Genomic DNA, 18016 nt, shown 5'->3' with positions numbered 1-18016 from the left:
GTTCAAAAACCATAATGAAACTTACTAGTCCTTAATATGCAAACTGTAAAAATATTTGACGACATTTTTGTAAAAATATTCAATTTTTTAATGATTTTCTATAGTTTCTATAATTTTTTGGTGATTTTTAAGGTAAATTAATTTTATACTATAATATTTGGGTGAATATTCTTTAGAAAGAATGGAAATTGGCGAATCTTTTTTTTTAGAAAACATGGAAAACTAGCCCACCTGTAAAAATTAGCCCCTAAAATTTTCTATGTTTGTTGAAGATAGATTGGGAGCAATGGAGGTCATTGGTTTGCATTGTGTAAAGAAACTACTTCAAGCAATTTTGATACTTTTGTATCAACCTGGAGCGAAAATCAGATGCCTTTTCATTTATCGTTTTCCTTTGATACAATAAGAAAAAATATTCTTGTAAAATTGTTTGATTACCTTCAATAATAGTTAAAAAATTAAAAAGGCTCATGATTGGTTACCTAAAAGTTGAAAATGTTGGGTAATTGTAAAATGTTTATATTTATTAAAAAGGTGAAAAAAAATATTTTTTAATTTGTTCGTTAAAGTTGCAGGAAGATTTAATATGAAATTAATTGCATGTCATTGGCTTTAAATTATATTTTTATTTTTCTTTGATTGTTTTGGATTTACATGCATGCCATTTGGATTTTTTTGTTCTTTAATCGTTTTGGATTAAATAACAATCCAGCTAGTCAACAGCTAGGTCCTGGATGTTACAAACAATTAATAGTTATGAACCTCATTAGTTGAAGTCACCAAGTTGGCAACCATAAGAGAGACACCTTAACATCTTCCTTCTCGGTACATAGGCTTGGATTCTTTTTAATGCCATCTAGTTAAAAACCATAGGAGAGATGCCTTGGCATCTTCACTCTGAGCATGTATGCTTGGGTTCACCTTGTACTGAACCTCAAGTGCTTCCTTTCTTCTTTCATACACTATTTTTTCAATTGTGGTGGGAACACTTGTATTTTTTCTTCAATTTCACCATGAGAAATGCTTGGTTAGTGACCTCCTTTCTCTTGGGCATTCTCTATTAGAGATTTCAATACCCTATAAAATAACAATATTGTGCCAAACATCAAGGGGAGAGATGTATCAATGCACAAAACATCTCTTATCATCACACCTAATCAAATACCTAACTCTAATAGGACCATGATTTTTATCGTCACAAAATAGAACCTGATTCTCAGTACATAGGCTTGGATTCTTTTTAATGCCATCTGGTTAGAAACCGTAGGAGAGATGCCTTGGCATCTTCACTCTGAGCACATATGCTTGGGTTCACCTTGTATTGAACCTCAAGTGCTTCCTTTCTTCTTTCATACACTATTTTTTCAATTATGGTGGGAACACTTCTATTTTTTCTTCAATTTCACCATGAGAAATGCTTGGTCAGTGACCTCCTTTCTCTTGGGTATCCTCTATTCGAGATTTCAACACTCTATAAAATAACAATCTTGTGCCAAACATCAAGGGGAGAGAAGCATCAATGAACAAAACATTTCTTATCATCACACCTAATCAAATACCTAACTCTAATAGGACTATGATTTTTATCATCACAAAATAGAGCTTGATCACGAAACAATTCCTGTATGGATTAGCATTAATATAAAAAAATTATATAATCATTTTCAAACAATAGCTAAACGTTAACACTACATCTCAATCTTGTTGCCTATGATTTCAACATTAATCAAATTAAGACTTTATGCACAAAAAATGAGATCAAAAAATCACACAAAACAAAACATTGTTCTAGACAAAAGCTAATTTTATTGACAACTACTAATGTGCATTAGGTTACAAGAGTACAAATTTCCATGTGGCATCTCAAGAACACAATTGTATGATTAACAACAACCCACACAACAATCTTCACAACTCAAGCTCCCATAATTGATTTATAACACTTTGTCTAACATTTGCTCTCTATTAATACATTGTTAAATAAACAAATGACTCATTGAATTGATTAATCAGTTTACCTCAAAAAATGAAATCTTTACGTTTACATACATCTAGACAAATGATCAATCTGAACATGTCAAGTATCATCTTTGATGATGTCCTTCAAGTTTACTTCATAAATGAGAGTTCATTAAATCCAAGTAAACTAGGTCACCATATCAATGCCCAACAATCCCATGGATCAAAGTTGGCCTAGTTAGACCAGCAACATTGATTGACTCCAAACTATGCAAAACTTAACATTAGCTACCAACTCATAACTATTGTGCCATATCAAATTTTATGCCAAGCTCACCTCATGGTAATAATACAAACTACATTCAAATGTCACTCCACACTAATTGATACAAAGTTGTGCTCAAGGTTTTATTTGCAATTTATACATTAACATCCTAATACTTCTCTCTAATATAAAATTGATCTCCTACATACAAAGCATTTCCTTGATTTTTTCCAATTCTTCTCTTCACTATAATTTAGTGAAGGTATCGACTAACTACTTTGTTTCTTACAATAATGTAGCTAGATTTAGCTTTCTTGTAATTGTCTGAAGTAATGTACATGCACTTTTAAGTGTTTGCTTCACTATTTAAATCACTCCTTGGTTACCACAAAGAGTATTGATGTCACCTAAGCAATACCGATGTTTCCAAAAACCCTTTTCAATCAAATCCCTTCTCACATTGCATATAATGCTCCCTTTATACTCAGTTTGGTTGAAGTTAAAACAATCATTTTGTCTTATTTCTGCTTAAACTCACAACTGTTGAAACATCATAAAATGCATATCTAGTTGCACATTTCTTGTTGAAAAGAAGTTAAAATCTCTACCGCTTCTCAGTGTATTTATCATACAATACTGAACTTATTAACCTTCTAAATTATCTAAATTATGGTAATTTTGGAGCACTTCTCTTGATGCTCTTCAAGAGCAGAAATAAAATTTTGAAGAAATATAAATAATCTTTCCCCTTTCTTAAGGTCTGATAAATCAATTCAATCTCAGTGGATGTTAATCATCATCTATCATTATCATCCTCTGATTGAATACTAACCCTCTGATTGAATACTAATGTATTAATGAAACACAAGAATGCAATCAAGAACAACAATGACAACAAAACAAGGAACTGCTGCAGCTATCATATTTCTAGCAAATGCCATATATAGTTGGATTAAACAAATTCAACAACTAATCAGATACGAACATATATATTTGGATTAAACAAATTCAACAACTAATAAGATGATAGAAAATTCAGTTCTTAATCCTATTTTTGCATTGGGCTTGGACATTCTCATAAAACAAGGTTGCCCTAGAAAATATCTCCAAAAAATGATGCAATTTCTGAAGGAAACCATCCTTCCAGGCTCAGCTACTCTACAAGATTAAACGCTTTAAAATATCTCGTGCTACGAACAAAATTCCCCTCGAAAGTTATAACGTAAAATTTATCATTGCCACACGTTGAAACGTACGATTTAGAATTTAGCGAGTTTGACTTGCCAACGAGTAAATTTCACTTGTTTTCTTTATGGAACCGAGTTTGCCTTTTGGGAGTCAGAGTTTTGGAACATTTAGATCCATTTCAAATTTCAAATTTCAAAATGGTTATAATCTCTGTTAGTTTCGAATGAAGTCAAGAATGGTAAAGGTTCAAATCAGGATTTATTTGGCGTTCTACCACCAGTTCAAAAACAAAACCGTCAAAAAATATTCAATGCTTCTAACATGAATATGGGCATAGAAATGATGCTGCTCATCACTGAGAAATTGTCCATAGATTCATAAAATCAAAATTAGATCTAACTGCAGAAAAAAAACAAAAACAAGAGTAGAATGATCTGTGCATTGCGGAATAAGTTAGCTTGAACAGATCACGAAATCCATGAAGAATTAGAAGAATCAATACCAAAAAGAATTATAATTTGAAAAAAAAAAAACGAAAATGAGAGTGATGTTATTATTTAATAATAGTTCCCGTCATATTGGCCGCTCTTCAGAAACCTAATCAGAATTATCTGGAACCTTGGGATGTAGCTCAAACCCAGGCTGGCACCCGAAGCAATGATCAGCCCCTAAAGTAAACAAGATGAAGCCTTGTTGAGACTAGAACTTTTCAAGAAACATGATATCTGATCTACTCTCCCTTTTCTGATGCATCGTATATTACAATAAATATATATAAATATTCCATGGCAAAGTTTGTAGTCTGAATCATGATTTCTTTATATCATGACTCGTGCTATAGACAAAATAGTAGAGACGGTTTAAAATTTTAAATGACAGGATAAAGAAGCTAATTACTCATAAAAATGCATGCAATTTAAAAAAAACACTCCACCATGGCTTGTACAGAAATTCTAATCTCAATATAGCTGATCTGAGCCTGCAGATAATTTCCCAGGAGACTAATTCATCAGCCATAATAATTATGAAAGTAAGAACACCTACAGCAAAACAACCAAGGCAAAAAGTTTTCTTCTGTAACAACATGCATCACAGAACAAACGCTTCTACTACACACCATGAAAAACAAAATACCTATTTTTGGATCCAAGACAAAAAAGCCACCTTAGATTTGCTTTCCGCAAGATCATGAGAGATACCATGATAAAGAATTGGCAACATCACAACTAACTTTGAAAAGGTTAGTTGAGTAGCTAGGAGTACAATAGAACAAGTATTCATTGGAATGAAATCCCAACCCAGGGATAGACTACAAAAAAGAAAAAGATGTCTTCATGTTCAAGTTATTGCAAAATGCCTTCGTAAGAAAGGGAACTTCTTATGAAACCAAAAATCCCGATGGGGATTTCATAGTTCAACATATTATTAGAAATATATGTGATCAGTGGCCTGCCACCTTTGCAGCTTTGACCAGAAAACACATTTGTTTACATATATTTTATGTAAACAAGTAGCACTTATATACAGATGGATATGCCTTTACATTACAAAACCCCATACCATATCCAACCTTGACTGATTTAGGATCATTTCGAATTTGGATGTTGCTCAACTTACTATTCTAAAGCTCAATGACAAGAGTGCAAGTTGCCACAACCCAAAATTGGCCCCTGTAGAAGTTGCTGGAAGAGACTCAAATTTGTGCTTTGTATCACAAGCTCCTGTCATGAGAAACCAGATTAGGCAGCATGCTCAACAGCTGGAATCATGCTAGTAATTTTATTCTGATAAAGATAAATGAGAACTTGAGAAAACAGAATCACATGGTGGGAAAAAATTGTAATAATTCTAACTTATCAGCCTTTAAGGTCCTTCCTCAAACTGACAAATATAAAACAGTTTCGGTTAAATCCAGTGACATGATGATCCAATGAACAGGACTTCGACCATATGCTGCAAAGGGAAAACAAAATAATTTTTAGAACATGAAAGATGCCCCATAGAAAGTGCACTCAAGCTTTGTCAGCCTAAGGCATCGCATATTTTATATGACAATAAAGTTCACAAAAACATGATGATAAAGCTACAATGAACTCACTCGAAGCTGCAACATGTGAAAAGGCTGGATCTGGTGACTCCTTTTCAGGAAGCTCTGGATGTGGCGTCCTACTTATTTCTGGAGGTGCAGAATGAGTCAAGCCATATGGTGAGAGAAACGAGAATTTAGGAGATGAAACCAAAGTCTCTGGTGCAGGTGAAGGACTCTTAGTGGCAGAATGAACTGGTCCAGGGAATGGAAAGCCTGATGAAGGGGCAGGTGAAGCCAGTGGAAAAGATGGCAAGTGAGAAATGGCAGGAGGTACAGAAGTCACAAAAAGAGGTGCTGGCGCTGCTTCCACATCATGGTGGTACCTGAAAGGCGTGCTTTCATGAGACTTGGAATTCTCAGGAGAGGGGGAGGGCACTCCATTCAATCCAGAGATGGGAGCCTGTTTTGCATGCTGGTGTCCACGTTTAGAAGGATCAGAAGCATGATGCCGATCACAATGCACAAGGGGATGATGATACAAGGGTGCACCTAAACAGTGATGATACGGGGGCATGGCAGAGTGGTGATGCGAAGGAGACATGGCATGGTGGTGGTGAATGGGTGTAAGGCCACTGTCATGGGGAGATGGAGCCATGGTACGTTGTCCTCGAGGGTGGTGATGAATGGGTGTAAGGCGACTGGAGTGTGGAGATGGAACCATGGCATGTTCTCTTTGAGACGGGGGTATGGAAAGGGAAGGGTGGGTATATGGGGGTGAACGTAAAGAATAATGTGAAGGCGATGCAGCTGGATCTGAAGCTGGACTAGGAACATGATAAGCTGGAGTTGAAGGGTAACTCAGATATGATGACAACTGGATTTGCTTTACTTTGCCAAAAAGAGTGTGATTTAGCCCTAAATTCCTTGCAGGAGTGATTTCATGAGCTAACTGCCTTAATCTTGGAGTAGTTAGACCCTTCCCCACAACTGGCACAATAAATGTCTCGACTATAATTGGGGGATCAACAGTTGACCCCTGCAAATTTGTCAACTGGATGAACAGATTCTGCATTTACAGGCATAACACAGTAATGTGAAATATTATCATAAGCATTTTACAGAAATTAAGACTTAGACAGTAAAACTGTCAAAAAAACTACAGATGTCCATCAGGAAAAACCAATAGCCTAAAATGGAAATGTTCATAACAAACCTCATCTGATCGCATAAATAAGCCAATCTTTAATTGATTTTTCATCTTGGCTAGATTTTGAACAACTTGTGCAACACTGCTGTGCAATGTAAAATTGAAAAGCTCCTGGTTTGGTTGCAAAGGAAAAAAACGCTGTTTGGGAATAAATGTAATTCCTCCTGGAAATTTCAACATTTGGAAAAAATAAGCAAACCCTAAAGCCTCTGATGCTAGAGAAATATTATAACTCTCTGATAGTAGAGTTATAAATATTTCCTTCAGTGAAATGAGGCCATATGATGAAATTGATGAGTTCTCTGGATCCGGAAGAACACCAAATATGACCTCTGTAGAGTTTGTTGCACTTAATGGTTCCACTGATATCACTGTTACCTACACATTTAGGAAATTTTTAATCTAAATAACTCATAAAAAGATTTTATGAAAAATTAAGTCATACATGGAAACTAAATTTGTCTATTTTACCTTTGCATAGGGAATGGCAATTTCCTCCCATATAGCAGACTCCAAATTTGCGATATTTGAATTGACAGCCGATACTGGTTTATGGAGTCTAAAGCTTGCTTGTATTTGAGCTGAGAAATGCAATCAAAAGGCAATAAAATGAATCTATGCATCTTAAGGACGGATAATGAACAGTGCAAATGAATGCAAGAAAACAAAATCAAAAAATTTGACTCATGGATCTATAACGCTACACAACATACAGAAGGATAAGAACAAAGGAATGAGGACCTTATTTCAAGTGTCAAAGAAATTTATAAGGGCTAAACACAAGTATTTCTGACAATCCATGCCTGTATTTATGTCTCCAGACATATTACAATCCTCCAAACGAAAATAGAAAATTCAAAACAGTTTTGTTGCGTTAAAACATAATGATAATGAACTGAATACTAGTAAAGGCAACCCATGTAGGTATGGCCATAACAATGAAAAAGCTGCAATGTATAACAGATCAAAATAGCCTTAAGTTCACATATATACTTAACAATAATTTCTTGAGAAATATACGAGATTTAGAAAGAAAGTCAACTATATTTTTCATTTTTGAGATGCCAACACATAGTTTAGCTTTCAAGTTCGAATTCCACCCTTCATGGTGGTCCATCTCAACTCTTTATTTAGTGTACCTCGGTAAGAAATATACGAGATTTAGAAAGAAAGTCAACTATATTTTTCATTTTTGAGATGCCAACACATAGTTTAGCTTTCAAGTTCGAATTCCACCCTTCATGGTGGTCCATCTCAACTCTTTATTTAGTGTACCTCGGTATGTAGGTGGTTAATTTTAATGTGTTTGGCAGGCTGGAAGCAAGTAAACTAGATATAAAATTAACAAAGTAAATTGTAAATTGGGTTTATTGACCTTCTTTCCTTTGGTATTCTACTTAAAATACTTGATATGATGACCAGATCTGAAAGTGTGAACAAAAGACAGTAGATGCAACCAAATTAAGCCCATTTCAAACCCAATGAAAGCAGCAAGCAGCAGCCATTAACACTTGTTACCGAATTTTATGGTGATCAGGCAACTGGAAAGTGTGAATTAATATAACCGACTCTCAACTAAATCTAGTGCCGGCTACATAGGCTTATGGAAGTGACAAACAACAAGCAATCAAGTAGGGTTATGACCTCTTAATGTAGCTGAAGATGCCAATGCTTCCCTTGTGAAACAAAGCAATGATAATCCAACCTCCAATATAAAGAAATGAGAGCAACAATGAAGCCACACACAAAAAAGATCTATCTAGTTATGCACAAAACGTATGACATGTGCCCTCAACAGTACCTCTTTTACAGGGTATGTTGAAGCTTCCTTTGAGGTGGTGTTCAACGTTGACAAAAGTATGATAAGATGGAACCGAGACACCACAAGATGCAACCAACCAATCCAAGAAAGGAAGATCCATACCAGTGGGGGAGACACCAACTTAAAGCAATGTTCAATGGGTGAAGGTTTGATGGATATTGAAGATCCAAGCAAGCCCATGAGCATGACAAGTGGCAAGATATCACAAATTCGAAAATGAGCATTTAGTACTACACTGTTTTGATATCTCAAAGGGAGACCCTTAACAAGAACAAGGGATCAATATAAATAGATCTATCATCTGGGAGTGCTTGGGCCCATAACTAGTGTTGCTGACAAAGAGGAAGTGTTGCTACCTCCAAAACAGTTACACTATGAGTAGTGATCATTAAAATAGAATGTGTTCATGGAAAACCACAAGTAAAACCAGGGAAAAGCGCATTTAATTCACGGGTATGAGCAAATAGCAAGCCATGAGTGCAATATACACAAGAAAATATGTGGTTCAAGGCACACACATAAACCATCCAAGAAGAATGGTAATTAAATCAAATTAAATACATAAATAAGCATGCTCCAATGAATTAAGGGTGCTTGTGGACCTGACGAAGGCTCTCTAACTAACTGGGCATGGTTTGGCACACCATGCCCATAATTAGTCCAGTCAACAAAGGGACCCCAAGTCCAGTCAACAGAGGGACCCCAACATGGTAGCCAATGGTCACCTTGGGCCAAATATGTGACCAAGGGATAAAATGAGCAATGCTTAGGCTAGGGGTGTGACGCCCTAGCGTCTTGGGCAGGGCGTGCACGATGGTTGACACGGAGGTGGAAAGGCGCGCGGGCGAACCGGGCGAGTAATCGTGCACGGTGACCAGGCGGTTGAACATAAAACAGTCGGGTGGCGAGCCGGACAGAGGCGCGCCCACCCTTCGGGCGGACGCACACGGGAGGCGGGTGACGGGCGAGCTGGGCAGGAGCGCGCCCACCCGCCGGGCGAACGCACACGAGTTAAGAGGCGAGCTGGGCAGAAGCGCGCCGGGATGGTTGGGCGGCGAGCCGGGCAGAGGCGCGCCCACCGGGTGAACGAAACGTGCAGAGGTTGGGCGGCGAGCCGGGCAGAGGCGCGCCCACCGGGTGAATGAAACGAACGGAGATCGGGCGGCGAGCCGGGCGAAGGCGCGCCCGCCCGCCGGGCAAACACAAACACAGGCGAAACGGCGAGTTGGGCAAGGGAGCGCCCACCCGCCGGGCGAATGGACACGGGCACGACGTGCGAAGGGAGAAACGAGCCGGTTGATGAACCGGCGGGTCGACCCGAGGGCGCCCCGCACCAAATGGGCGGGCGACCCAAGGGCGAACCCGCCCAAGGCGCAAGTGACGAAGACGACAGCGGGCGTGCAGCGACGAGTTGGCAGCGAGCTGGGCGGGGGTCGGCACAAGAGCGCGGGCAGCAAGACGAAGGCACAGAAGTTAAGAGTTAAAAGGACCGAAGTTTTATAAGGCGTGGTCGGCCTTGCCTTAAAGCAAGGGCCGACCCGCCCATCAAGGAAATTCGGGAGTTTGCAAAACAAAAGGGACGTCGGCTTAAGGCGGTGAAGCCCTTTTCACGCATAAGGGGAAAGTATATATATGAGCGGATGAGAGCTCATTCAAAGGCATCGATTATTCGCTCAATATCTCTCCTTCTGGAGTGCGAATAAGACTTGGAGGATGCGCATGTCTTATGCGCATTAAGTCAGAAAGGACTCGCATAATTCGGGGAAGGATTCAGAGGAAGGGAGATCCGGTTGAGGAAGATTCAGACACGGGTTAAACAGTCTTTCCATACGCTCAACAGAGCAATCGGATGTGCAGGTTGAGGATTGGAAGGGCGGTTGACAAATAAGATCTGGACAGCAGTCAGATATAACGCTGCGCAGATTTACAAAGGCATGGTATGCCTGGGTGGACAGCGCAGAAGTTATACCGGCAGGCCGTCGGGTTTCTGATAGTTACAGGTCTGTCACGTGGCCAGAACTGAAGACTGTTACGTGGACAGAATTAAAGAAAGGCACGTGGACGGTTGCAGGTGTATATACGTGGGTTTGTATATGCACGCTGGTGCGTCCAAATAAAACAGCGCCGAAGTTTATATATGCAATATACAGTCGGGCTTTAATAAAGAACACGTGGTCAGAGATTTACTGTACAGGGTTGAGGATCTGACGCGTGGGTCGATATATATATGAGCGCAGACTTATATATATACATTGGAACGTTGCTGGATGAACGCGGGACTGGGATAGATATGCAGACATATATATATGCGTCGAAACGCTTGAGTAACAGAGAAGTGTAGAGCTGTTGAATTGACGCGTGGTGGACGGTTATATAGGTTTGTATATGTATATGCGGTGCGTTTAAAGATACAGCAAAGGAGGTGAAGTATAGTTGCTGAGACGACGCGTGGAGATATAAACACGGGTTTATATACACTGGTACATTGCAAAATGAAAGCTGTGTAGAACTCACGCGTGGACGAAGGCGCAGATTGTAGAAGCGCTGGAGTCGATAAGCAGAAGTGGCATACGTGGCAATGGAAGATAGATTGCGCAGGGTGGGCCGGTGCAGATCTACAGAACACTGGCACGTGTTCAGATAAAAGCTTGTATGCAGGTTTATAGTTTCGGATGTATACGCAGGTGATGCAGAATTAATCTGTGAAGGTGTATAACCGAATGTATTGTAAAGGCCGCGGGCCTGGTTATTATTAATGTTAAGTGCGGCCGAGGATTGACCGGCGCACTTGTTGTAATTGTAACAGGTTGTTATAATACAAGCTTTTGGGTGAACTCGGTTGGAGTGCCCCCGTGCATATGTTGATGTTCGGTTTATGAATAAGTTATAATTGTTATGTACAATGTTTAATTATTCATGTTAAAGTTCATTGGTTGATGCTTTATAATTGAGTTGAAGAATAAGTTAATCGGTAAACAAATGGTTGTTTCGGTTGGAAGGCGTAGACCATAGGCGCGCACTTGGCAAAAGTGAGCGTCCGGTGGTGCCGCGCGCCGCCCAAAATTAACAAAAAAATTGGGGGCGTGACAGGTGGTATCAGAGCCCGAACGGACCCGGGCGTTGTAGCAGTTAGCAGTTGACAAGTGAAGATACGGTTATGGAGAACAACCAAGATTTTGTAATCTTGAACGTCTGTGGCAGAGATGTTCCAGCATTGGCAAAAACAGGTGGGCCGTATAACTTCATATCTTTGCGATTGATTGAGGAAGTGGGGCTGATATCTGCCGTGGAGAACTGGGAATGGGGCTTGGCTGTAGTTCAAGACGTGCCTGTGCAGTTCGAAGGATATAGAGGACAGCTGACTTTCGTGGTGGTCAATACCGATGATATTGATGTAATACTTGGGCAAGAGGGACTTCTTCAGATTGATCAGGCAATCGAACCGGATGGAGTTGCAGATCAAGGGAAGGAGGTCACAGGAACCGAGGATGCGGGAGGCATGACTATGATAGAAGATTGGCTTGAGGATAATCAAGCTAAGTCCAAATTAGGCAGTTTGGAGACATGGATGGATCCTTATGATGATGAACCGATGGAAGTTGCACTTGAAGAGGTTCAAGGCGAACCAGGATCGGAGGGCCTATCAGCATGGAAGAGTGAGGACACTCACGTGGAAAGCGAAGTACAAGGTATGGCGGATCTTGAAGAACGTAAGGAGAACCTCTTGGACATCTTATACAGGTTGGAAAGGATGAAAGGAGGGCATCTCCGAATTCAGGATACACTTGAGGCCTTGGAAAAAAGTGTTAAAAGGGAGCTTCTTCAACTCGGTTGGGCAGTGGAGCAAGGTTGGGCAAACCCGGAAGAAGAAGCCGTGATGAACGATGTTGTTGCAAACATGATGGAGGATGGATTTGAAGCTGTTCAAATTGACCCAGGATCGTGTACATGGATGGAGGAACCTCATATTGGTGAAGTAAGTATGGGTGCTTACTTTTCATTTGATCACTTGACAGGTGGATTATGTGTAGGAGATGGCAAGACCAGCATGCTTGAGCATGGGAGCATCTTGCTATGGACGAACATGGCGGAGCCTTGCATGGAAAAGCAAGGGTCGTTGGCTGATGAAGGACTTGTTGGAGATCTTTGCTACCTTGAGAGGGGAAGAGCAAGACCTCCAGACAAGGGTGGAACTTAGGGATCACTGCAGATGATGGAGTCATACTTTAGCCACATGGCTAAGTGCCCGGTATGGCTCGTGGACAGGCTGAAGGGCACACCTTGGGGTAGACTTTTTATAGCCACTCGATGGAGGAGCTATGATGAAAGGAACCCGTGATGATGACTTCTCGTGGCCGAGATCCAGAGATAGTCATGATGGACACCTTGGTAGAGTGTCATGAAGAAAGGATGGTATGGTTGGTGACCGAGCTCACTAGCCGAAGGTTATAGCTGGGATAAGAATCATTGTGACTTTGGGACGTCATATGTGGTAGCTTGGAGGTTTGTTGCATTGAGGAGCTGAGGTCAGATGGCTTTGATGCAGTATGGGATGCATACTTCCGAAACCCGTGCACAGGACATGGCTCGGAAGAGTGACTCGATGTGGTGACCGATGAGATACCTTAAGGTGATGGGGTCACGATAATGATGCCGTCTTAGTAGAAGCTACTGGGATGACATGTTGTCGAGGTCGACAACGACTTCGGGTGGAGGAGAATGTGACGCCCTAACGTCTTGGGCAGGGCGTGCACGATGGTTGACACGGAGGTGGAAAGGCGCGCGGGCGAACCGGGCGAGTAATCGTGCACGGTGACCGAGCAGTTGAACATAAAACAATCGGGTGGCGAGCCGGGCAGAGGCGCGCCCACCCTTCGGGCGCACGCACACGGGAGGCGGGTGACGGGCGAGCTGGGCAGGAGCGCGCCCACCCGCCGGGCGAACGCACACGAGTTGAGAGGCGAGCTGGGCAGAAGCGCGCCGGGATGATTGGGCGGCGAGCCGGGCAGAGGCGCGCCCACCGGGTGAACGAAACGTGCAGAGGTTGGGCGGCGAGCCGGGCAGAGGCGCGCCCACCAGGTGAATGAAACGAACGGAGATCGGGCGGCGAGCCAGGCGAAGGCGCGCCCGCCCGCCGAGCAAACACAAACACAGGCGAAATGGCGAGTTGGGCAAGGGAGCGCCCACCCGCCGGGCAAATGGACACGGACACGACGTGCGAAGGGAGAAACGAGCCGGTTGATGAACCGGCGGGTCGACCCGAGGGCGCCCCGCACCAAACGGGCGGGCGACCCAAGGGCGAACCCGCCCAAGGCGCAAGTGATGAAGACGACAGCGGGCGTGCAGCGACGAGTTGGCAGCGAGCTGGGCGGGGGTCGGCACAAGAGCGCGGGCAGCAAGACGAAGGCACAGAAGTTAAGAGTTAAAAGGACCGAAGTTTTATAAGGCGTGGTCGGCCTTGCCTTAAAGCAAGGGCCGACCCGCCCATCAAGGAAATTCGGGAGTTTGCAAAACAAAAGGGACGTCGGCTTAAGGCGGTGAAGCCCTTTTCACGCATAAGGGGAAAGTATATATATGAGCGGATGAGAGCTCATTCAAAGGCATCGATTATTCGCTCAATATGTCTCCTTCTGGAGTGCGAATAAGACTTGGAGGATGCGCATGTCTTATGCGCATTAAGTCAGAAAGGACTCGCATAATTCGGGGAAGGATTCAGAGGAAGGGAGATCCGGTTGAGGAAGATTCAGACACAGGTTAAACAGTCTTTCCATACGCTCAACAGAGCAATCGGATGTGCAGGTTGAGGATTGGAAGGGCGGTTGACAAATAAGATCTGGACAGCAGTCAGATATAACGCTGCGCAGATTTACAAAGGCATGGTATGCCTGGGTGGACAGCGCAGAAGTTATACCGGCAGGCCGTCGGGTTTCTGATAGTTACAGGTCTGTCACGTGGCCAGAACTGAAGACTGTTACGTGGACAGAATTAAAGAAAGGCACGTGGACGGTTGCAGGTGTATATACGTGGGTTTGTATATGCACGCTGGTGCGTCCAAATAAAACAGCGCCGAAGTTTATATATGCAATATACAGTCGGGCTTTAATAAAGAACACGTGGTCAGAGATTTACTGTACAGGGTTGAGGATCTGACGCGTGGGTCGATATATATATGAGCGCAGACTTATATATATACATTGGAACGTTGTTGGATGAACGCGGGACTGGGATAGATATGCAGACATATATATATGCGTCGAAACGCTTGAGTAACAGCGAAGTGTAGAGCTGTTGAATTGACGCGTGGTGGACGGTTATATAGGTTTGTATATGTATATGCGGTGCGTTTAAAGATACAGCAAAGGAGGTGAAGTATAGTTGCTGAGACGACGCGTGGAGATATAAACACGGGTTTATATACGCTGGTACATTGCAAAATGAAAGCTGTGTAGAACTCACGCGTGGACGAAGGCGCAGATTGTAGAAGCGCTGGAGTCGATAAGCAGAAGTGGCATACGTGGCAGTGGAAGATAGATTGCGCAGGGTGGGCCGGTGCAGATCTACAGAACACTGGCACGTGTTCAGATAAAAGCTTGTATGCAGGTTTATAGTTTCGGATGTATACGCAGGTGATGCAGAATTAATCTGTGAAGGTGTATAACCGAATGTATTGTAAGGGCTGCAGGCCTGGTTATTATTAATGTTGAGTGCGGCCGAGGATTGACCGGCGCACTTGTTGTAATGGTAACAGGTTGTTATAATACAAGCTTTGGGTGAACTCGGTTGGAGTGCCCCCGTGCATATGTTGATGTTCGGTTTATGAATAAGTTATAATTGTTATGTACAATGTTTAATTATTCATGTTAAAGTTCATTGGTTGATGCTTTATAATTGAGTTGAAGAAAAAGTTAATCGGTAAACAAATGATTGTTTCGGTTGGAAGGCGTAGACCATAGGCGCGCACTTGGCAAAAGTGAGCGTCCGGTGGTGCCGCGCGCCGCCCAAAATTAACAAAAAATTGGGGGCGTGACAAGGGGTAACCTCCTATGGTACCAAACATCAACTGGGAGGCAAAAATTACATGTATGTATTATGGTCGTGGAAGAGACATTCAAAGGAGAATTCACAACACATGAGTCAATGGTCATCATGAGAAGGAGATGAACGACATTTCTGTTGTCCTAGGGTAGTTTTGACATGTTAAGTACACAACGTGAAGTCCATATAGTGATATTCAAGAGGGATGTGTGTGGCTACTATGAAGTGCAAATTCTGTGCACTACACAACTCTTTGGAAAGAAGTTGTGTCAAGGATGCCAAAGCACAAAACAAAGCAAATGTCAAAGGCACTAGGAACACCATTTCCCAAAACACCCTAGAAGCTAAGTGTACCAATGTTGGAAATTGGGTTTAGCACTCCCTGTGTATTTCGTGACATGGACTAACCACCTCTCGTGGATCCTAACTTTGGCAATTGTAGTGACGACTAATGCCTGCAAGTTTTGGTCTAACAGCAATCGTGAGTCCAACAAGAGGTATCAGAGCAACAAGTCTCGAGTTCAAAATGCACCCAGCTCACAGGGGGGAGGAGATTGTTCGACATTGGGTTCAGCGCTCACCATGTGTTTCGCGACATGGACTAATCACCTCTCATGGGTCCTGACTCTGGCAATTGTAGCAGAGACTAATGCTTGTGGGTTTTGGTCTAACAAGTTAACAACAATCATGAGTCCAACACCCAAGATAGTTTGTATATAATATATATTTTCATAATCAAAAATAACATGTAGAATGCCAAACTTGGTGCAAAATATAAGACTTCGAGCTACTTGTGGGCAAATACTATATTCTTGTGAAGTTAGATATGTTATCCATAACAAATTGATGATTAAAAATCATTCGAGCAAGAGTCATCTAGCAAGTACAAACATATAAATTTTTAAACCATATAATAGTTAGTAGAACATGAATTTATGGAATGAAATAGGTTAACAATTAACATGAGCAAAGAGTTATGTTTAAGAAAAGGCCATTTGCATAAGTTCTAATTACTAAAGTTTGAAGATCAATACACTAAACTAAGCTACAACCTATGACAAATAAAGCTATAGGAAACAAGAAAAAATTATTCTATATACTTTTCCTTACTCTTGGCACCACACGCATTTACCCTAAGCCGTGGCGCCTAATTATGGGCCCCACACTATCAAAAACACACAAAAAGGTTCTCTTCTTCACCAACGAGGGCAATCCAAGGAGTGTGACAAGAGTGAGGGGAAGCGTGGCAGGAGTAACAATGCCCCAAAATAAAAGCTTTCAATGTCCCTGGTATTTCAGTTTATGATGCATGTATTTCCCAACCAACACAATGGGTATACATGTTTATTGTTGTTTGGTGACTAGGCACCAAGACACTAATCATTGGTTGCATCACCCTCATTAGACTTATAGTGACTCCCCTTTGTGTCGCTATAAAAGTAATCTGCATCTCAAGATCTTATAGTTTCGAGGGGGGTGCTTCCCCCAACATACTCCACCCTGCAAACAATATGTGGGGACATAGCAACGATTTATAAAAGATATAAACCATAACAAAAAGATACGCTTCTTACTATACAAGTCCAACAAGAATTATAATAAAGAAAGCTAGAAAACTTCAAACTGTGATAAGAGAGAAGCAATAAGAGAGGAATCTGACAACCAACATGAACCCATATGCTTCTTCATTAACCTTAACATTGTCTTACCAAATAGTATCTCACTCGCATAATCCATGCAGACATTTGCCACTTCAAAGGCAACATTGATAGTCTAACTACATGTCTAGTATTAGTTTGAATTCACATTAAAACAAGATATTTTATCCAACTAAGGACACAGAAAACCAGTGTTGAAAATATCAGTATCGACAATCGACAAAATATCAACGAGGGTCGAGGGTCCTTAAATCATCTTATCAGCGATATCGACGAAAATATCGGCAAATATTGACAAACATTATTGCCGAAAATATCGGCAAATATTGACAAACATAGTTTGTTTGTTTGTTTTTTTTTTTTTTTTTTTTTTTTTTTTTTTTTTTTTTTTTTTCAGATTGCCGATATTTTCAAAACATGGCAATATTTAGCCGATATTTTCAAAATATCGTGATATTTTGCCGATATTTTCAAAATATTGAGATATTTTCAAAATGGAAAAATATTGCGATATTTACTTGGCGATATATCATTTTGCCAAAAATATCGCCGATATATCGGCGATATTATCAACACTGCACAAAATTCAACTAGAGTTGCATATGGCATGCACTACAATATGATAGTAACAATAAAAATTATCTAATACAAATCCAAGGGTATACAAGATTCTAGGACATCAAGGAACGTGGGAAGATGTGGAAGCAAAGGTAGTAGCAAAGATACTAACTTCCAAACACAATACCATATTTATTATCAACCCTAGTTATGTAAGATAGATGTCACCAAGGATTCGATGGAGAGTACATCATTTACTTTAGCCCCACCATACCTGGTTCTACTGATATAAGCA

At 41.2% G+C, this 18016-nt stretch overlaps 1 protein-coding gene across 3 annotated transcripts in view; it reads right to left on the bottom strand.

The window, feature by feature from the left end:
- Positions 1-4566: 4566 nt before the first annotated feature.
- LOC149161534 (uncharacterized) overlaps positions 4567-18016 on the bottom strand; it is a 68947-nt gene continuing 55497 nt past the window's right edge. Inside the window, exons 2-6 of one of the 3 annotated variants that reach the window (XR_016261881.1) lie at positions 7120-7229; positions 6655-7026; positions 5511-6507; positions 5236-5365; positions 4567-5133 (exon numbers count right to left, since the gene is read on the bottom strand). Coding sequence is in view for 2 of the 3 variants with exons in the window: in XM_089437002.1 (XP_089293128.1) it covers positions 5289-5365; positions 5511-6507; positions 6655-7026; positions 7120-7229 (1556 nt within the window). In the remaining variant the exon portion in view is untranslated. Of the gene's footprint in view, positions 5366-5510; positions 6508-6654; positions 7027-7119; positions 7230-18016 lie in introns of all 3 variants that reach the window. The other 2 variants (XM_089437002.1, XM_089437001.1) reach the window with 2 other exon arrangements.

Source organism: Pinus tabuliformis, chromosome 5_2 (genome assembly GCF_031772625.1).
Source record: "Pinus tabuliformis cultivar Carrire ecotype Pingquan chromosome 5_2, CPIR1, whole genome shotgun sequence".
Lineage (NCBI taxonomy): Eukaryota > Viridiplantae > Streptophyta > Pinopsida > Pinales > Pinaceae > Pinus > Pinus tabuliformis.
The sequence above is the reverse complement of the archived record's forward strand: the minus strand, read 5'-3'. Positions and strand labels throughout refer to the sequence as shown.